The sequence below is a fragment of the Podarcis muralis genome, chromosome 2 (genome assembly GCF_964188315.1).
Source record: "Podarcis muralis chromosome 2, rPodMur119.hap1.1, whole genome shotgun sequence".
In the NCBI taxonomy this organism is placed as follows: Eukaryota; Metazoa; Chordata; class Lepidosauria; order Squamata; family Lacertidae; genus Podarcis; species Podarcis muralis.
This window is the reverse complement of record NC_135656.1, coordinates 34,230,092-34,252,340: the sequence shown is the minus strand read 5'-3', so window position 1 is coordinate 34,252,340 and position 22,249 is coordinate 34,230,092. Positions and strand designations below refer to the sequence as shown.

Below are 22,249 nucleotides of genomic sequence, written 5' to 3'. Positions count from 1 at the left end.
CTTGCACAGGCCTCAAGGATAGAGAACTGAGTGGATAAATTGCAGAAATATTTACATGCACTGAAAATTTGAGTTTCTTGGGGCAAATGAAGCAACTGGAAATGACTCATCTGTGACTGTGTCTCAGCTGTCTAGATTTAAATGTTACCCTCTGAACCTTTGGAACCCTTAATAAAAGGCCTGAAGAGGCTGCTGCTCAAGTCAGTTTTATTCAGATCTGCCGTACTGAATCAGAGACTCATAGTAGAGTTGGAAGGGACACCCAGAGTCGTCTCAGGTGGATCAGAGGCAAATACACACACCAAAGCAAGTGAGGGATGGGCCATCGCTGCTGAGCATGCCCAAAGGATTGGAGTGAGCCGGCGACCATAGAAGACAGCGGTTTAATGTTGCTCATGGAAGGAGTGGGTGATCAACAGGAAATGCTGCTCTGTGATCAGACGTCAGCTGCAGGCTGCAGGGCAAAAATGGCAGGCACTCTTAGGAATAAGAGCCTCCAGTCCACTTGTAATCGGCATTCTTCTGGTCACCTTGCAAAGCCATTCCCAAAACCTGCAGGTCACTTACAGTCAGCACCCAAATGACGATGCCAGCGTTGGGAAAGGGCAGCATGCCTCTGAGCATGTGCAGAGTGCCCTCCCTCCCCGCCCTGTGCCCCCTGCTTGCAGCTGAGCAGTGCCAACAACTTTTTCTCTAGAAAATAAAAGCACTGGAAAAGACTATGTAACTGAGCCATTGAAACACTTGGGGGAGTGTCAACTTTTATTGCTGCAAAGCTACTCCTAACTTTCAATGATATGTACAAGTGTTTTGGATTCAGAAAAGGTGTGTGTTTTGGTTTAAAAAAAATCACCAAGGGATATGGTAATTTATGTTGACAGAGTAAGAGCAGTCTCAGTTCTATAGTACCAGTTAAGACTTTACATGGCCACAGGCCAAATATTTTGGAAAGTGTCTCTTGTTGAGCAGGAGAGCCCATGCTTTTCAGACAGAGTTAAGATGATTTCAGGAAAGTCAGCTGAAACAAAATTTCCCATATTGGTTAGCAAGGACATAAATTGCATGAAAAGCCTTACTTTTTAAAAAATAAAACAAAACTTTATTATGAGCATCAGCTTTTGCTTATCTGCTGGAGCTGTGTAGGATTCAAGTTTTCTTGAAGATGAAAATTGAGATTTCCACATCCCCAAACATGAATCTAGAAATAAGACGAAGAAGGCCTGTTTAGGTTATGTGCAGCCATTCTTATGTCTCATTGTGTGCATTGTGTGCTGCATAATGATCTCAGGGGTCTCTCACAGGCGTAAAATGCTAATAGTAGAGTTTTCTGCTGTGAAGCACTCAGGAGCCCAGGGTAAGAGGGAACTCCAAAACCTCATTCTGCAATGCTGCTTGGAAAACAGCCAAAGAAAGAGTGCTCACCCATCAAATGTGAACGCAGAACGAAGTGAACAAATGTTTTTTTTTTTCTGAGCACCAGAAGACTACACCCTTGAAAACAAGGCTGTGAACTTGAGGGTTGCTTTGTAGCACTGCGAGTGCCTTGGGAGTGAGTGTCTTTAGATGCAGCCATGGAGACACTGGGATGCAGCCAAGGCTGTCATCCGAGGCGAATTGCTGGCAACTGCTGCCAGCAAGGGATAATTAACAATCAAAAGATCTTAAACTGTAACTTGAAAGAGCCTGTCAGGTGGTTGTAATGACTTGTTAAGTTAATCCAGCTACTCAAGGGACCGGCTGGACACCCAGTCCCCAAGAGTTCGAAAGACACCTGTGCCTCTTCAGAACAATGCTTTGCAGAGGATTATTCTGCAGAGGCACAGACAGGCCTTTCAAGAGAGCCACTGACTTGGAGCGGGCGGCAGATTGGGTATCTGCAAATAATCATACTGCAGTTCATGAGAATGAGATCATGTGTGAGTGTAGCTGTAAAACAATTAACTCGGGGTTGTTTTTTTAAGCAGCAGTGGGTTGAGGGAAGCTGGAAAGGAAGCAAGCGATATTGTCTGGTGCAGTGATCATGAATGATCCTTTCCCAGTGATTTTTGACATGTTGGGTTGAACTTGTGAGCATTTCGATAGTGCCTCAGTTGTGACACTGCACCCTGATTTTATTTTATTTTTCAAAACGGAGGTTGAATCCAAGACATGGTGGGGATCAACTCTCAAGGCAAATTGTTTTGCTTTCGGCTCTGCCTATGATGGCTTACTCCTGAATGCACAGCATTCACACAGAGGATCCTGGAATGCCTGTGGCTCATGAAAGTGCAAACAGTGCTGCCTTTGAGTTGGGTCCAATGGACACGTTTCAGGTGCTAGCCCCTCCCCGTGAAATTTCCTATGCCGTTGCACATTAACTGGGATTTCCCCTCTGTAAACATGCTGAAAGGGAAAGATGCTTCTGGAGATGTGCAGAATTGCCCTTCCTTGGCTATGAAGCAACTCCACAGCAAGGGCCATGTAGAGAGGCTTTGGGGACAGCATATTTAGGGAAAGGAATAGTAGGAGAGGCATTCTGTTTCATTTCAGACTGAGGACGTGAGCAGGTATGCAAATAAACACAGCAAGCGCCAGCCATAGAAACACCATGGGTTAAAAATTTAAAAGAGGCAGAAAGAAGAGAACGAAAAAGTAGGAAGGAACCAGTAACATAACCGGCTTCCCTCCCTGCTCCAAATGATCCTTTTCTCTTACAGAAAAACACATTTATGTGTATCATTTGCTTTCTGTTTATAGCCACGTGACCGGAAAAAGAAAAATGAATCCCACCTTAGCAGTAATGAGATAGAAGTTTATTTTATCAGCTACAGCAAAGCCTTCCCTGGCCTTTAAAGAGGGATATTTTTTGTGGCCTCTCTAGTCTGGGTGCTGTTTCAAAGTAATAGAGGCCCCGCTGCTTACCATAGCAGCCGGGTAAAGAGGTTCGGTGAATATGGTGAGGAAACGGTAGATGAGGTTCATGGTGTTGGTGATGCCATAGAAAGTCAGGGAGCCAGCAGCATAGTTTAGTAAGACTCCAATTGTCTTATAGTAGCTGCCATGCACCACAGTCTGAATATTGTTGTGCCAGACAGAGTACTTCAGTGAGTCCCACTCCAAGCACCATGAATTGCTATTCCTGCCAAGCAGGTACAACATGCAAGCTTTCTCAGTTCTATGCTTGTAACTGTAGGTGACTCCCAAACATAGCCATGCGTTTGAAATCTCAGCCTCCCAGTAATGGCAGCCCTCGCATAGGCTGCGGGTGCACAAGAGCTGTGGCCAGTGGTTGAATCCTTGGCTGGGTTTTGAGTAGTTCTCCAACAAGATTCCCATGTTCAGCACCGAGTGGGTCTCCTTAAACAGGAAGAGTTCTTCGTTGGCAGTGCTAGCATCAAAATTCAGCAGGCAGTAATCTGTTTCGTGGGAGGCAAAACAAGGGGTGAAATGTCAAAAGAAGCCACTCCAGGAAGGTGGGCAAGGGTGGGCAGACCAAGACTGGACATCTTCCAAAATCATAGAGTCACTGATGCTAGAGGTGATCAGAATATAAACTTACTCCAGCCTCTTGCCCAAGGCAAGGACCTCCATGAATTCTCCCACATGTAGTCCCATCCATTAACCACCCTACGAAACAATCTGGAAATTTTTGTTTAACACATATGTTATGAGTCTTTCCCCAAGGAGCTCAGCGTAGTAGCAGTAGAGCTTTGCTCCAAATGGTAATAAACTCATTGAGAAACTTCCATGACAGTGAGGGAATTTGAAACCAGGTTTTCCCCTAGTTCATGTCTAATGCTCTGTTCACTACACCCCACCAGCTCTTTACAGTATTTATATGCACGACAAACAGAAAACAGCAGCAAGCAAAGTGATCCATGTGACAGGTACCTGTATCTGACTACTGATGGAAGATGTTAGTAAAGCTACCCAGGTGGAAATAAGAAAACAAGCCAGTCCACCAAAGTATGGAAAAGTGAAGCCTCACAGTTTCTGAATGGAAATTCCCTCCCATCCCCAAATTTCAGTATTAATTAAATCCTGAGGCTGAAGCAGCCTTGGCTTCAGGACATACTTGTATTGCCAACATCCCATGTCCAGCCACAACAATTTTTGAAGAAAGGAGAAAGGAAACAATATGGTAGGAAGAAATTGTTTGACTCTGATGGACCACATTAATGTCCAATTTATTCTGCAGCTATATATATATATATATACACACACACACACACACACACACGGACGCGGGTGGTGCTGTGGGTAAAAGCCTCAGCGCCTAGGGCTTGCCGATCGAAAGGTCGGCGGTTCGAATCCCCGCGGCGGGGTGCGCTCCCGCTGCTCGGTCCCAGCGCCTGCCAACCTAGCAGTTCGAAAGCACCCCCGGGTGCAAGTAGATAAATAGGGACCGCTTACTAGCGGGAAGGTAAACAGCGTTTCCGTGTGCGGCTCTGGCTCGCCAGAGCAGCAATGTCACGCTGGCCACGTGACCCGGAAATGTCTGCGGACAGCACTGGCCCCCGGCCTCTTGAGTGAGATGGGCGCACAACCCTAGAGTCTGTCAAGACTGGCCCGTACGGGCAGGGGTACCTTTACCTTACACACACACACACACACACACACACACACACACACTTAAAGCATTTCTGAACCAGTTAATATTTTGAAACTCTTAAGCCATTTAAAAAAATACACAATAAAAACAATAAAACAGTACTGTATCATAAAAACAGAGATAAAACATAAAAATCAGTAAAACGGTATTTAAAAAAAGATGCAATAACAGGGTCCCATCTAATAGGTCAGGAATAGCCTGGGCAAAAAGATAATGCCCCTAAATGACACCTGACACAACCAATGGATGGTCCTTCACATTTGGCAGAGAGGAGGACATTCCTTAGCATGTAGGGACAATGGTGGAAAATACCTGTTTCCAGGTAACCGTTCTGTGGTATTCTATAAGGTGTGGTTTTGAGAGTAAAATTCCCTCAGATTATCTAACTGTTCTTATAGGTCTTTCAGATAACCTGATCCCAAGTTGTTCAGGGCTTTATATGTTAGTAACAAGACCTTGAACAGGGTCTGAGAACTGCTTGGCAGCCAGCCCTTCCACAGCTATTTTGTGTGGAAGAACAAACAGTGTTTGCTGGCAGCCTTCAGGAATTCTTTCGTTTGAAATTTGCTTGGGGGACAGTTTAAAGTTGCTGCTTCTTATATCCCTAGCCTTTTCAAAAAGACTAAATCATTCTTACGGGGTTGGCAGAACTGTCAGATTTCACCTGGGATAGTGCTCCTCTTTACCAGAGGGAGAAATTTGGCTGTGCAGCTTCTCCCCTCATAGTACTGCTATGCTGGAATCAGGATAGTGTGTTTGGATCCCCCCTGGCAAAGCACAAGCCGCTAGAGCTTCACCTTCAGTCAGAGCAGGCCTTAGCATTAGCCAGAGCGGGACATCCCCTTCAGGCAGTGAGGGCTTGGATGGGTGTGGGAGCAGTGGCAGGAACACCCCGGCTGATTCTCCTGAACCCATGTCATGTTGCTCTGCTTTGCTCAGGTGCAGTGAAGGGTGCTGTAAGATTAACTTGCCCATCTGGTCAGCTTATGTGTGTGGAATGCGGGGAGGAGAAACATCTTGTCCTTTACCTCAGTTAAGAAAATGTCCTGGGCCTTGGAAGCTGTTGGGATGGGTGGGTCCAGCACCAGTGGCCGGCCAAGCTGAGCCCTGGCTGAGGGTCCCAGGAGCTTGGAAGGGCCCACACTGGCTCAACCCAGGCACATTGCCATTTGCACCACTATATACAGTGGTACCTCAGGTTAAGTACTTAATTCGTTCCGGACGTCCGTACTTAACCTGAAACTGTTCTTAACCTGAAGCACCACTTTCGCTAATGGGGCCTCCTGCTGCCGCTGCGCTGCTGGAGCACCATTTCTGTTCTCATCCTGAAGCAAAGTTCTTAACCTGAAGCACTATTTCTGGGTTAACGGAGTCTGTAATCTGAAGCGTATGTACCCTGAGGTACTGTACCACTGTATTACTGTTTTAAGTTACCCAAACTGTAATATTCTGCCCATAGATATATGAAATGTATTTATTTCATAGATCTGTAGTCTGGATATGTCTAGGGGTAGGAACTTTCAGCTGGGACATTGCAGTTTGGGTAGCTTAAGATGGCGGTGACCGTCATGGATGGGAGACAAGCTCAGTTCCTGTTAAAAAGTGCCACCACTCATCCACCACTAAAACATGTCTTGAGCCCGCCCCCGCCCCGGCAGAGGGTGACAAGTGGTGCCGTCACCAATGTGGCGGCAGCAGCAGAGAAAGCATACGGCAGGCACCGTTGCCACAACCAGATCTGGGTCCTGCCCTGGTTGTGGTAGGTGTTGGGTGGGTGGGCACATTGTCAAGGCTGAATCAAGGCCCTGGGCACAAAGTTTGGCACCAAGCATGGGTGCACTGTTAGCATACCAACAGGAAGACGCTATGGTTAGACTCCCATATACTGCCTGCAACATTACTAGGGTTCAGTAAAGAAGAAGAAGAGGAGGAGTTTGGATTTGATATCCCACCTTTCACTCCCCTTCAGGAGTCTCAAAGCGGCTAACATTCTCCTTTCCCTTCCTCCCCCACAACAAACACTCTGTGAGGTGAGTGGGGCTGAGAGACTTCAAAGAAGTGTGACCAGCCCAAGGTCACCCAGCAGCTGCATGTGGAGGAGCGGGGAAGCGAACCTGGTTCCCCAGATTATGAGACTACCGCTCTTAACCACTACACCACACTGGCTCTCAGTGAAGATTACAAAAGGCTGAGGTTTGCTATTCATACTCAGTGGCTGGAAGCCACAAGCACCTCCAGCCTCAGCAAAGGACACTGTGCCTTTCACCTGCTTGCGGCAGTCACCTGATGCTGTCACTTTCTTGCTAGCTCTCAGTTAAAGGATGATAACTGCGGTTCTGCTCCCCTTGCTAACTAGGGCAACCAAAACACACAAAACTTTATGACGGGTGATTATTTTTACTGGCGAGTGTCCAGCTAGCAAGCACAGACTGGTATTTGGTTTAATGCAAGTCTTAACAGATTGGTGCTGACATTGACCTTTCCTATTCAGCTAGGACTGGACTTTTTCAGAGACGGTGCTGGGAGATTCTGGGTCCAGCATTTTCTGCATGGCTCCTCAAAGCAGTGTTCTAATATTTTATGTAAGAAGTGGGAATTTGTATGGAGGATTTCTGCCTCCCATCTACCATATGGGAATAATAATAATAATAATAATAATAATAATAATAATAATAATAATGGCCTAACTGAGATAAAAAGCAGAGACATCACCTTATCAACAAAGGTCCGTATAGTTAAAGCCATGGTTTTCCCAGTAGTGATGTATGGAAGTGAGAGCTGGACCATAAAGAAGGCTGATCGCCAAAGAATTGATGCTTTTGAATTATGGTGCTGGAGGAGACTCTTGAGAGTCCCATGGACTGCAAGAAGATCAAACGTATCCATTCTTAAGGAAATCAGCCCTGAGTACTCACTGGAAAGACAGATCGTGAAGCTGAGGCTCCAATACTTTGGCCACCTCATGAGAAGAGAAGACTCCCTGGAAAAGACCCTGATGTTGGGAAAGATTGAGGGCACAAAGAGAAGGAGACGACAGAGGACGAGATGGTTGGACAGCATTCTCGAAGCTACAAACATGAGTCTGACCAAACTGCGGGAGGCAGTGGAAGACAGGAGTATGTGGCGTGCTCTGGTCCATGGGGTCACGAAGAGTCGGTCACGACTAAACAACTAAACAACAACTGAGATAATCTATTATATGAAATGCTTAGAGAACGTAGCATCACTTGGGGGTTGGACTACTGTGGTACCTCAGGTTAAGAACTAAATTCATTCCGGAGGTCCGTTCTTAACCTGAAACTGTTCTTAACCTGAAGCACCACTTTAGCTAATGGGGCCTCCCGCTGCTGCCACACCACTGGAGCACGATTTCTGTTCTCATCCTGAAGCAAAGTTCTGAACCCGAGGTACTATTTCTGGGTTAGCGGAGTCTGTAACCTGAAGCGTATGTAACCTGAAGCGTATGTAACCCAAGGTACCACTGTACTAGATGACCCTCAGGGTTCCTTGCAACTCTACAACTCTATGATTTTAGGAAAAGTGCTGAATTCTAAGGATCTCTCATCTTGTTTCCAGATTTGGTCAGTCCTAGTGCAGATGACCAGAGACAGAAACAGGATGGGAGGTCAGTTAGGGCAGGTAGGGGTCTCCTCTGAGACTTTCTAACCTTGCAGAAAACACACTGGGAACCAAACTAACTCCTCAAACTCTCCTCCAGACTTTTCCTGGAATCCAAGTGACCACAGCATACAACACACGGTCAGTATTTTGTAAAAGATGCCTAGGCAATGATACCTGTGTCTCTCTGTGTGTGAGTGAAGGTGGAGGGCAAAAAAGGAAGAGTTCTCTCCATGCATCCATTCCTCTCTCTCTCCGCCCCCCCCCCCCCAATTCTGTGTTTGTGCCTGTATATGGGAGGCAGGCATGAGACAAGCGGATGAGTCCTGACATTAATGGGCTTTTGCTACAGGTCTGCTGTAAGTATGGCTAGCATGGACTATTACCCAATGGGAGAGTGTTTGAGGGAGAGTTTGTGTTGTGTTAGTTGAGTTGAGGAAATGCAGCCCTAGCATTAAGTAGCAAGAAAGAAGGGGTTAATGGAGAAAGCTGGTCACTTCAGGAATTGGTATTTAACCTTGCCGTATTCTGCTAAATTATTCCTTCTAGAATGCTGAACATCAATAAATGTCAGGGTTATAAATCGGTATTCAATAGACTGGGGCATCGGATAAGATGTGGATTAACTCCTTGGACAAAATAGGAAGATTATGATAAAGCAAACAGTGAGTAAGCATCTGGGCACACCCATAAGCAACCACTTACTCCAAGTTTTCTTCCTCTGGAAGGACAAGAAATCCAAGATTTCTGCAACTTCCCAGAATAGAGATGAAGTGATAGGAAAAGTCAAACCTCTTATGCTTTGGCTGTTAAAGACATGAAACAGAAAATCTTGCAGCAGCCCTGTGAAATAGTGTTCTTTGGATATCTTCTACAATTGCTTTGAAAAAATTTCAGTTCTTGAAGTGAAATGGCTGAATTTTTTTTTTAAGTTCCCCAACTTGAAGTGTTTTGCAAATCCAAGAGCCAGGATTATGCCAGTGACGAATCTCCACAAAGGAGGTCCTTCTGTTCAGATGCGTGACTCCAGCCACGATGTGGTGTTTTATTTGTTCACCGACTTTCACCTCTGTATTGTTGTATGGTATGGTTTTGAGCTTGCATACCGCTTTGCGAAATAATATGTGGTTTATAAATAAATGAACTGAATAAATAAGAAGACTTTGGCCTCTATCTTATATTGCTAATGTGGCTATTATATTTACCTTACAAATATGCAAAATCCAATTTAAGCTACTGCTGCTAGTACCAGGTCAGTCACAATGAACAAGTTAGGCCAATTGACTGAACTCATGATGAACACCTCCATCGTTCTCTTAAAATGGCAATGGTGCCCACCTGAGAGGTGCTGGAACTGAGTTCTGGCAAGTTTTGACTGATAAAAAAAAGCCCTGGCAGTGGCTGTCCCAGATGTATACACCTCTGGGCTTAATCACGGCTTGTTTTCTCAAATGTGATGGAAGCTGGCTTGAGGGAAAACAACTCAAGTAACAGTATTTCTCAAGAAACCTCAGGATACAGATGGTTTGTGGCAAACGTCACAAGGACTCTGCTTCACATACCAGTGATAGGAGTACATTGGCACCAGATAAAATGGTACTGTGTGCACAGGCTAAATTTTAAAGCACTCCAAAGGAAAGCAATGAGAAGTCAAATGGAATTGCAACACCTACACTTTCTGAGACTTTTCCGATCCGTGGGAGCTGGTATCACTTCATAAGGCACCATTGTGATCCCTGAAAGACAAAAGGTCCTGGAGTTATTTGTGTGTGTGTGTGTGTGTGCATAGCCTGTGCAGGGTGCCATGTAAACAGAAATTTGAGATCTTGCCCTCAGGGCTGTGGACTACACAGATTTTTGAGCTTATTTTTAACCCTCATGTAAGAGACTTATTTGATCTGCATTATCTTGCAAAATTCCCTGTTTTCGTCCTTCCAGAAACACAACCTTTTTAATCTACTTTAGCAAAGCAACAACAGTTCTTTGGCACACCAGACACTAACAAAAATATTGTTCCAACAAGCGGTTGCTGATCCTTATTAATCCAGCAGCATTTACGGGAATCATCCTAGACACAAGTATAATTGGCTGGGAAATTAAAGACCTGAATAACTTGATCCATACCAAAGGGATAGAGTCTTATAGGAGCTTCCTACATTTGAAGTTAGTGTGGTGTTTTGTTGCAAAACTCACAGGGCATCAAGGAGAAGCGGCTTGCTGGGTGGGGCAGAGCCTCTGTGCTAACTTCCCGGCAGGCGGATCATTGTTAGCACTATGCTAGCCCCACTCCCAGCCACCTTCTATGTTGGCAGCAGTGACCCACCTGCTGTGAAGCTAGCTGAATGGCTGCGCCTCACCCAATGAGCTGCTTCTGGCCGCAAACTATACCCCCAAAAGGCAGAACTAATAATTCCCCCACGTCTGCCATGTGGAAGACCAGGAGATCATCATGGGCTTGTGAGAACTGGGGGTGCTGCACCACAGCAAAATAAAATGAGTCCTCTTTGGGGTCTCTCTCCTCATTCTTCTACAGTCACCACATCTTGTCCATTAAAAGGTAACCAGAACACTGGGTTCTGCTCACCCAGTGTACAACTTCGACACTCTCAAATAGCCCAAAGCCTGGTCGGTCCCCTCCCCCCCAAATACCCCATGATGTGACAGAAGAAGAGCCTTGCTAAGCTATCTATTCTAGCATTCTGTTTCTACAGTGACTAACCAGATGCTAATGGAAAGCCCACAAGCATGACATGAGTGAAGCAACTCTCTCTTGCTGCTGGTAACTTGCCCTCAGTGACTAACAGCCACTCAAAGCCTTATCTTCCATGAATTTGTCTAATCCTAATTTTTGCCACAGCACATGCAGAAGACACTGTTTAATTTGTGTTTGGTTCTATCCAGGTAAATATGCTTCTTAGTTTTGTTAGATTTAACAGAAGAATGCAATTTGTTTATTTTTAAAGGTCTATAAATAGGGACCGCTTACCAGCGGGAAGGTAAACGGCGTTTCTGTGTGCGGCTCTGGCTCGCCAGATGCAGCTTTGTCATGCTGGCCACGTGACCCGGAAGTGTCTCCGGACAGCGCTGGCCCCCAGCCTCTTGAGTGAGATGGGCGCACAACCCTAGAGTCTGTCAAGACTGGCCCGTACGGGCAGGGGTACCTTTACCTTATAATAATCTATTTTTAAGGGCTCTTTAAGCTATATAGTTTATTTTACAACTATATGCATCTGGATCTACACGGAGAGGAAGAGATTTCAGTCCATTTCATTGCAATCCCTAGTTTAGAATTTGCTTTTTGCATAACTTCAGCACATTGGATCAACATTTTCAGAAAGCTATCCATCGTGACCCTAAGCCCTCTCCTGGTCACACCACAACGCAAACTCATTTTATTTGTAGGTATGTTAAAGGAGCAATGCATTTGATTTCAAGTGTTTTATATGTGGCTGCATCATTCTGAAGGGTTTCTGAGTCTTAATGTGAAACAAAGGGACTGAGAGGCTATGCATACATCAGATTGTTAATGTGCACGTTAATGTGTACATAGATCCAGCTTTTTCCAAGGATTGTGAGTGAAAAGACCCAAATTTGTATTTTTTGTGTGAGCATATGATTAATTTTAATTTTCATTCAGTTGTATTGTCTTTCTATATTACTGCATGCCATTGAAGCATATGTTCTTTCTTAAATGAAACAAAAATATTGTAAAATTAAAAAAATCTACAGCACCATGTGTTGAAGAGTTATTTGAGCCCATGAATGCATCTTTCTAGCTGTAGCATCTATGTGGAGCTAACTCACCTTTTTGAAGGGCTTTGTTGATGAAACAGAGTCCGAACATGGACACTTGGGATTTCAAGTCACTCAAGGTCTGTTTAAGTGCTACGAAACTGGTGGGCTCCTCACACTTCAGTCCAATCAAAGCTTCTGTGCAACCCGACATTACTCTTATTTTTGGGAAGTCCTGTGGGAACAAATAGATTTTAACAAAAGATTGAAACTCACTGAAACATTTTTGGGAGAATTTTGATGTCCTCATCACAGAAATGGAACCATCTTGGTTTGCATGCAGGCTTTCTGACTACGTGTATAGAATCCAGGGCCGGCCCACCCATGAGGCAAGATGAAGAGACTGCCTCAGGCGGCAGGATCCACAGGGGTAGCAGATCCCAGTGTAGATCTTCATTCACCCCTCTTGTTCCTGGTGTAGATCTTCACTCACCCTTTCTTCCCTGGCAGGGTGTTTGTGCCATTTTATGGTTTACCTCAGGCGCCAATATTTTTCAGGCTGGCCATGCAATCTATTCTAGCATTCTGTTTCTACAGTGACTAGTTGGAAGGGACCTCAGAATTCATCCTTTGCTCAAGGCTGGATATGTACAGTGCAAAACACAAATCTGTTAAAGTGCCTCCAGTGAAGAAGAATCTACAACTTTCCCCCTCTGCCCAGAAGTGGCATCATCACAGCAAGCCATGGCAGGAGACTATTTAATGCTTTGAATGTATCAGGTTTTTGAATTTCGTGGTGAAAATACCAGAGATATTTGAGAAAGTGTTCTTTAAAAAACAACAACCCGTTAACAACCTTTCCCCTTTTTAATTATCCAAGGGAACATGGATAATTGGTTATAACTATCAGGGCATGATGGCCTGAAGGCACATGGTACTGTAACTATGTTCAAACGAAGCAGCTGCAAGTCTGAGCAGTGCATGCCTGGGAGACCAAACTGATTCTGCCTTCACAACAGAAGAAAGGAAAGTTAGAAATGTTATAAGAGCTAGTGTGGCTTCATGTTTAGAGTGCTGGACGAAGACCTAAGAGACTCAGTCTCAAAGCCCCACTCAGTCATGAAGCTCCCTGAGTGACTTTGGGCCAAGTTACTGTCCCTCAAGACCTAACCTACCTCATAAGGTTGTTGAGAGGATAAAATGGGAAGGGAGGGTAGTGCCAAGATCTTTACCTTCAGTTCAAAGGATCGCACAAACACTCACACATGACGAGGATATAATAATGCTACTGGAATATCACTGAACGCTTTATTGCTCTTTTGCTATGGGCCAAATACGGCCTTATAGGCTAAATGCCACCTCTATGCAAACAGGCCCATTCCTCCCGCTACATTCCATTTGTGTGGCTTAAATGGTACAGAGGTCATTTGCTCACATAACATGGTGTTCAGTTTACGACTCTGTTTTATTATTTGCATTTCTCTAGCGGCTTAGAGAAACACTTGATCAAACGAAAAATAAAGTCGCACTCTTTGGGCATGTTTTTAGCAAAAAGAGGAGTTTTTGTTGCTGTTCCGCACTGGAGATTTTAGAATCAAGGCAGGTGATCCTGTGAAAACGTTTATGAGCGGCAGTGTATAAGAAGTTGGGAGTCTCTTGCCTCAGATGGGCAGCTGCTGCCCAATCCACTGGGGCTACATGACCTGCTGCTGGCATCAGGGAAGAATTTTGTAAACACATAACAAGCACAATCTAATAATAAGCAGGTGATGGAAGCTGGCACCAGGTCTAGCCTTGTGAAAATAAATGTCCTTTGCTTACTCTCTTGCGCTTGGTACTGGCACACTTCCCAGCGGAGTAAAGAGGAATATGTGGTAGAGGAATTTCACCCAGCACAGTACACTCCTTAACCGAGTCACCCTCTTTCTTTCATGCTAATAATGGGTGGGGCAGTAGCAACAACGGTAGGAAGCACAGACCATTCAAAGGACAAAAGAGGTCAGAAAGGGTTAAGAGATGCCTGAGAAGAATCAGGTTGCTCAGCATGTTGTCTGGGGCTGATGGGAGTTGTAGTCTAAAATATCTGGTGGACACATGGCTGGGGAAGATTGCCTACTCTATTCTGCCTTGGTCAGACCATACCTGGGATACTGTGTCAAATTCTGGGCACCACAATTTAAAAAGGATATTGACAAAGCTAGAATACATGCAGAGGAGAGTGACCAAGATGATCAAGGGTCTGAAAACCAAACCTTATGAGGAACAGTTGAGGGAGCTGGGTATGTTTAGCCTGGAAATGAGAAGACGGAGAGGAGATATGAAAGCTATCCTCAAATATCTAAAGGGCTGTCACATGGAAGACAGAGCAAGCTTTTTTATCCTGCTCCAGAAGGTAGAAGAAGAGAAGAGTTTGGATTTGATATCCCGCCTTTCACTCCCTTCAAAGCGGCTAACATTCTCCTTTCCCTTCCTCTCCCACAACAAACACTCTGTGAGGTGAGTGGGGCTGAGAGACTTCAAAGAAGTGTGACTAGCCCAAGGTCACCCAGCAGCTGCATGTGGAGGAGCGGAGACGCGAACCCGGTTCCCCAGATTACGAGACTACCGCTCTTAACCACTACACCACACTGGCTGTGGACTCAAACCAATGGATTCAAGTCCACTAAACATCAGGAAGAACTTTCTGACAGTAAGAGCTGTTAAACTGCTTTGGGAGGTGGTAGACACTCCTTCACTGAAGGCTGAATGGCCATCTGTCATTGATGCTTTAGATGAGATTCCTGCATTACTGGAGGTTGGACTAGACGGCCCTCAGGGTCCCAACTCTACAGTTCTATGATTCCCTGGTCTTGACTCTGCTCCAATTACAGTGTGGACTCTACCTGCAGAAACTGATGGTCACTTGGGTCTTCCATGAGACCTCTCAGCCAGTAATTCTGCTTCTGGAGATCAATCAGCTGCTCTTGACTGTGCTGAATGGAATTCCCCATTCCAACTAAGGCCGATCTTTCTTCTTCATCTATAAAGTCCATCACCTTGTTCTGCAGTCGCTTGAGCTCTTTCATCGCCTCGGCAAAGGCCCTATTCACTTCGTCTCGGGCCGTCTTCACTACTTTCTGAAAGGGAAAGACAATGCCAAGCACATCACATTTTCACCTACCATTGTTTAAAGTATGGAAGTTGCTACCACACGACGTAGCGTTGACTTGGGCAGCTTTAAAAGTGGATTAGAGAAATCCATGGAAGATAAGGCTACTGATGGCTGCTAGTCATGATGGCTATGTATTGCCGTGATGCCTGTGAATCCTAGTGTTATGTACTGAGTTGAATAGGATCCAAAAGGCAGCAGTCTGATTGGTCCTAGAGCAATAGGATTCAGAATGCAGCAGTCTGATTGATCCACAGGAGCCACCCAATCCAGCTCCAGGTGAAAGTGAATCCGCAACCTGATTGGCTTACAGGTGAATCCTGGAATTAGCCAATCACGTGGGGCCCATTGTGTAAATAATGTATATAAAGCATACATTCTGGGGGAACTTCCATTCCTCCTCACCACTATGAGCTGAATAAAGAGCATGAAATGCACTCTCGACTCGGAGGATATTTCACCTAGTGACTGGGGATTGCATGTGGGAGAGTCCTATTGCCATCATGTCCTGCTTGTGGATTCCCCTTAGCGTTTGTTTGGCCACTGTTGAATGTTGGATTAGGTGGACCTTGGACCTGATTCACTAGGGCTCTCCTTCTTATGTGTTCATTTAATACTCCTTTGTGAAATTCTCAGGGTAGGTGCAGACACGCATTTTTAAAGTGGCAAAGCTGCTATGGAACCATAAATATATAAGGAGCAATTGGTTCTGCTGGTTTCTAGCAAAAGTACTGTGCGCATACTGCTAATTGGCTTCATGCTCCCAGCTTTGTCTTCCTCCTCAGAGCACCCTTTCAAGTTAAGAGAGAGTCCTGCTTTCGATAAAAGAAAATAAGGCACCAAAGAAGCAGGCTAACTTGCTTGTTGTGCTTTCTTTTCTTTTCATTTTCTCCTTTGAAAGAGGATTGTCCACCTGAAATGTGGTGGTGAAGAGGGAGAGGAAGCAAAGGGAATCAGCTTTCAGTCTGGAGGGCCTACGTGTGTAATTTGAGGAGAGGTAGTGAGAAGAAAGCAGAGCTCACCAACCACAGGAAACCCTATTCCTGTTTGTGCTGGGATGTCTGTATGTATTGCATTGTGGTCCCTTTCAGCGCTGTTTAGCGGCTTTATTTATCAAATAGTCCTTCACAATAAAAGCTGGACATATTTTCTAAAAAAGAAAAGAAACAGCAACATGTCGCTTGTGGGACCATCAGCCTCAACCGCACAGCAGTTCCTTGAAGCAACAATGTTGTTAGGTCTTCAAACCATGCAGTTTGTGATCTAAAGCAGGTGTCCCCCAAAACACATTGTTTTGTACATCTGCAAGCCCTGAGCCTGCTGATAGCTCATTCCTATGCATGAATGTTACCACTTTGGCTACATAAGAGTTCATACTCAGATGATGAGTTTGCTATTAGTATACAGTGGTACCTCGGGTTAAGTACTTAATTCGTTCCGGAGGTCCGTACTTAACCTGAAACTGTTCTTAACCTGAAACACCACTTTAGCTAATCGGGCCTCCTGCTGCTGCCGCGCTGCCGGACCACGATTTCTGTTCTCATCCTGAAGCAAAGTTCTTAACCCGAGGTAATATTTCTGGGTTAGCGGAGTCTGTAACCTGAAGCGTATGTAACCCGAGGTACCACTGTATAGTGTATATGACTCTCAGTCAGCCAGAAGAACAGAATGGGAGCCAAACATGACCTGGGATGTTCCATGGAATAGCAGAGAAATCTGGCATTTGCAAGGGGTCTTTCAGGGTGGCTAGGCAAAACCTTGACCTCCAGATCTAAAGAAGTGTCAACCACTTGACTTCAGTACAGTGGTACCTCGGGTTAAGAACTTAATTCGTTCTGGAGGTCTGTTGTTAAGCTGAAACTGTTCTTAACCTGAGATACCACTTTAGCTAATAGGGCTTCCCGCTGCCGCCGCACGATTTCTGTTCTCATCCTGAAGCAAAGTTCTTAACCTGAGGTACTATTTCTAGGTTAGCGGAGTCTGTAACCTGAAGTGTCTGTAACCTGAGGTACCACTGTACATGCAAATACATGCCCACATGAGGAATGGTACAATACTGAGTGGCAGTAAGTGCCCCTGGATCTGTGTGATGTGCCATGGATTCGGTCCCTTCCCTCAGAAGCTTTTCTCACCGCAAGGTAGTTCACTCTGCCCCTGTGTTGCTGACTGTCCACTGCCACCATCAAGACTTGGTTTTCCACGTTGGCTTGTACTCTCCTGACTTCGACCTGGGAAAGAAAGAATTAGAACATGGAAGCAGCAGCCTGGGGATGACGACTTCACATACACCTCTTTTAAAAGTGGAGCATAAATAATCAATGCTCAATTTAAAAAAAATAATCAGATGAGTGGGATGTGTTTTCCAGTTTTATAGAAGAGATCCTGTTTGGACTCACATTACAAAGGACTGGACTAGATTAACAGCCACTGGAATTATTCAGGAAGACTATTTTTTATTCACAAACTGCTTTTTGACGCAAAATGTCTTCAATGCAGCTTACAATAATAAAAAAAAATTAAAATTCTGATATTAATACCTTATACAAAACCTAACAATATTCATTCATAAACTTTATTACGCTAGCCAAAGGCCATGGCATCGTTCACAGGGAGAACAAAAGGAAAAACAGCAATAACCATAAAAACATATTTTTTTAAAAAAAACATTTAGCGCTACCGGTGCAATAAACCACGGTCAAGTCTCCTAGAGATTATTTGTTGCATGAGCTGGAATAGCAGGGAAATCTCAGGTAAAATATGCCAGCTTAAATGTCTGAATCCCCTTTGCAGTTGACACCTAACAATATGGAACAGCAGAACAATACACCATTAAGCAGTGCCAAGAAGCCTTGACAATTCCATGCTAGTTGTCTGGTAAAATAAAAAAAAGCAACCCTCGAACAAAACACCTGAAGCATGGGAAATAATGAAGCCTCCAAGGTGAGGGAGTTTCCATTGCAAACTACCTCCAATGATTTTGGGACAACAGGGCTGGTTTGAGACTTAGGACTACCTGAGGCAAAGGATAAGATGATGTCCTCCAGAGAAGCTGACTGGATGGCAGTCGAATTTTACTTCAATAGTACTGATGGGATAGCATGACCCCCCCACACCTGAGGGCAGCAGGGGTCCGGGACAAACTACATGGCACACAGAACTGTGCCCTTCGACAGAAGGGAATGACTAGGAGACTCAGGAGAAGGATCCACAGCCTCTAGTATCTGCTAGTCACCTCACTCTGCCCAATAATGGGGATTAATCATGTGGGGCATGTAGAAAAGCCTCACCTGATTATCTTAATAGGCAGGGAGGTTATTATCTCAGTTTTCTTTTTATGAAACTGGGTGTAACTGGATAGGGTGCTGTCCTCAGCTGAACCCTTTTGTTCAGCTTCTAACCAACTTTGTCCAAATTGCACAATCTCAAGGGCAAGCAAACTCAAAATAAAACAAGGCATAACAATCTTGGTGTCAGTATGAACTGGTTCACTGCTTTTGTTGCAATGGCAGGTTGATGGGCTCACTCATCTTCTGCTGATAGCGTGCTTGAAAAAAAATCACCCCTAATGTGACTATTTCTCCTTTTAGAAGAAATAAAGGCTGTGAAAGAAAAGTACATACAAGTACAAGCCATATATCACAAATACAGACAGCATTTTAACCTCATAGCTAATATGTCTAATGTATAGTTCACCAGGTTCTACATATATATATATACACATATATACATATATATACACACACACACACACACACTTGGGCTCATCATTTTATTATTTATTTATATTTAAAAGTTATATCCCACCCTATGTCATAGGGCACATTGTAGCAAGCAACACATTAACATGTCAGTAACATTAAAGCACATCATCTCTTTCGTTTTCCAAGTTATGAATAGGCAAAAAACAATAAAAACAGGATAAACCATCATTGTTATAGAAAAAAATATATGCATTCTGAAAATTATTATATCTCCTCTAGTCCTCAACAGTGTCAAACAGATATACAGTGATACCTCAGGTTAAGAACTTAATTCATTCTGGAGGTCCGTTCTTAACCTGAAACGGTTCTTAACCTGAGGTACCACTTTAGCTAATGGGGCCTTCCGCTGCTGCCGTGCGATTTCTGTTCTCATCCTGAAGCAAAGTTCTGAACCCGAGGTACTATTTCTGGGTTAGCGGAGTCTGTAACCTGAAGCGTCTGTAACTCAAGGTACCACTAAAAAAAATTCCTTCCAGTAGCACCTTAAAGACCAACTAAGTTAGTTCTTGGTATGAGCTTTCGTGTGCATGCACACTTCTTCAGATACACAGATCAAGGTACCACTGTAAATCTCTCATTTTCCACCCCCCCAAAAAAAACCCACACACAAACAAAAAACCCAACAGAGAGAGAAAGAGAGATAGGTGGGAACTACGACTAAATTGATACTATATACATTTTTATCAGTCTCATTTTTTAGCTAATACTATCAGTTTCTGCTTCTCTATATTTGTCCTATTTATCCTGGAGTTCTAAAAACTGAGGATTTACCCAAGTTTAAACAAGCTTCTGTACCTTTTCACATGTCATATTCCAATTTTTGTCCTTGGGGGGGGGGGGGAAACAAAAGGCTTTGGGAGGAAAGCAAGTTCTCCCTCTGAATTGTTAAGAATTTTCTTTTCCTGGGCCGTCCCATCTCTAGTGCCTACCAATGGAAAGAACAGTGGTGAAGAATAGAAATAAGAGAAATAGGGTAAAATGGGAGATGGTCTGTGCTATTGAAATCCCAATCTGACCCAGTGGGAAGTGACGCTGCCTCCCCTCCCCCAGTTGCCAACCAAGAGGGGTGAAGGAAGCCACACGCACAATCTCCAAAAGATGTTGATAGGAATCGTTTAGGAGAAGGGGCTATAGTACTGACCTAGCACCAGTTGTCCTCTTCTGAAGGTTGCATGCCAGGAAAACTAACTGATGACCTTAAAGGATGGCGTGATACTCACTTCTTTCTTGCTCCTGTCGTCCTTCAGAGTGATGGCGTCATGATTCTTGTGCTCTTCCCGAACACAGATGTGGCAGATGAATTTCCCTTCGATTCTGCAGAACAGCTCCAGCAGTCTGTGATGTTTCAAGCACATATTAGCCTTCAGGTCATTGAGAGGTTTTATCAGCTGATGGTTCCTGAAGGCATTGTCTTCATAGTGGGAACGGATGTGGTTTTCGCACAAGGAAGCCATGCATTGCAGGCAGGACTTGACAGCCTTCATCTTCCTGGGGGAGCAGAAGTCACACAAAACCTCCCTCTGGCCTGCCAGCTTCCTTGACCCTTGGGCTTCTTCCCGTGCGAACCTCGTGGCGATTTCTCCCAGGGTTGTGTTTTTGCGCAGTTGAGGCCTCGAACTGAAAGGCTCGCGACACTGAGGGCAGTAGGGGCAATCCCCGACCAGGGCTTGGTGGTCCCAGTAATCCTGCAAACAGTCCATGCAGAAGTTGTGTCCGCAGGCTGTGGTGACGGGGTCTCTGAAGACCTCGAGGCATATCGGACACACAATGTTGTCCTCGAGGAAAAGCAAGCTAGCTTTCTTCATAATAACACTTTCTTTTTTGGCTGAGACTCAGCCAGTGCTTGTAGTTGTTGCACAAAACCCTAGGAAAAGCTGGGCTGCCACCTGTTTTTTTTTTATTATTAAAAAAAACACACAGTAGTTGAAACAAATGGTTTTTAATTGACTGGTTAAACATGCACATTTGCATAGAGCTAAGAAAATAACATTTTAGAAGAAAAAAGTGTGTCTTTGAAGATATCGCAGAGGGCACTAAAAGTAAACAAAATGTTTAAATGTCTTGCCAAATTGACTGTGGGCAAGGTTTTAGTTGCTCAAACTTTTCTTTACTTAGTTACTACAACCAATTACCGGTAATTGGCGGTTGTAATCCCTGTTAAAAGACAATGGCTTCCTCATGTTGAGATGCAATAGGTAGTGTTCTTTGCAGATGGTTAAACCTGTTACCACTTCAATGGGTGAGACTGCATCATTCAGTCATACTCAGGAGAGAGCTAGTCTAAGGAGGAGGCAAGACTGGCACAGTGAATCCTGCAGGAACAGTAGACACAACTTTTGGATTTTGTGTTGTAGCACAAACCCCCCCCCCCCAGAAGTGTTGAATGTAAAATGTGAAGGTTCTTTATTGTTTTACAAGTTGTGTATGTCTTTAAGGGCCAGGGCAAATAACGAGACCCAGTCTTACAGCTGTGAAACATAGCAGGTGCTGCTAGGTTGTGTTAATAAAGCTGTGTCAGCATTTGGGCATAGTATAAAAGGAGCAGCACCTAGCTCCCTCATTACCCTGGGGGGATGGGTTGGTGGTTGGGTCATGTTTGTTGTTGTTATCTTTAGTGTAAAAGGAGTTTTTGTTTTGTTATTAAAACCTTGTTAAAGTTATTTTTTAGTTCCTTGTTATGCATGGTCTCCCCAGCAAGCTCTCTGCAGCACTACTAAACTGCAAATCTGGGATAATCTGGGTTAAAACTATGTGGAAAGAGCACACTCCATACAGGAGTCTTGGCTAGATTATTTCTGTTCCTTCCATCCCTACCTTTGTGACCCTATAAATCTACAAACAGATGGATTTTTATCAGTGAAACTCATTTCCCACACTCACCTGTTCAGCTGTGATACAAAGTCAATTGTGGCACTCTCTAACATTAAGTACCATCTGGCAAAAATTAGCAACCCGTAGGTGCTAATAGCAACTGTTCTACCTACTAACAGATCCCTCATCTAGCTCCAGTGGCTAAAGGTTTTACGTTGTTCTTTTCTTGGTCCAAAACAGCAACTCATATTGATTTCCTGTCAGTTTACAGTCTTTCATGGGGTCTGAATTTGCTATGTGACATCACAGTTCAAACTACAAGGGAGGGGGGAGCTGAGCACTCTGGTTATGATGTCATTGCACAATCAGGTCCAAGTCAAACATTAAAAAGACCACTCTTGAAAGCTCTTGCAAGGGGAGGTAGGCTATAGGCACCTCAGAGAACTGACACGAAGAGGGAAGACCACATTGAATGGAAACCAGGCACTTTGAGGCAATTCTTCCCTCTGTCCTCTTAATTTAGTCTAAATACTGGTCAGATATTTCCCAGAAACAGAAAAATGTATTTTTTTTAAAAAATGAAAGAAA

General features: G+C 44.3%; 1 protein-coding gene across 1 annotated transcript; it reads right to left on the bottom strand.

Moving 5' to 3' along the window:
- Window positions 1-2,770: 2,770 nt before the first annotated feature.
- LOC114590592 (E3 ubiquitin/ISG15 ligase TRIM25-like) lies at window positions 2,771-20,655 on the bottom strand. The gene is made up of 6 exons (XM_028716840.2): window positions 20,071-20,655; window positions 17,222-17,317; window positions 14,824-15,057; window positions 12,014-12,176; window positions 9,883-9,945; window positions 2,771-3,395 (listed from the first exon to the last, which is right to left on the bottom strand). Exons 1-6 carry the CDS (start codon window positions 20,653-20,655, stop codon window positions 2,857-2,859), a joined length of 1,680 nt encoding a protein of 559 aa, XP_028572673.2. The 3' UTR covers window positions 2,771-2,856.
- Window positions 20,656-22,249: the final 1,594 nt, after the last annotated feature.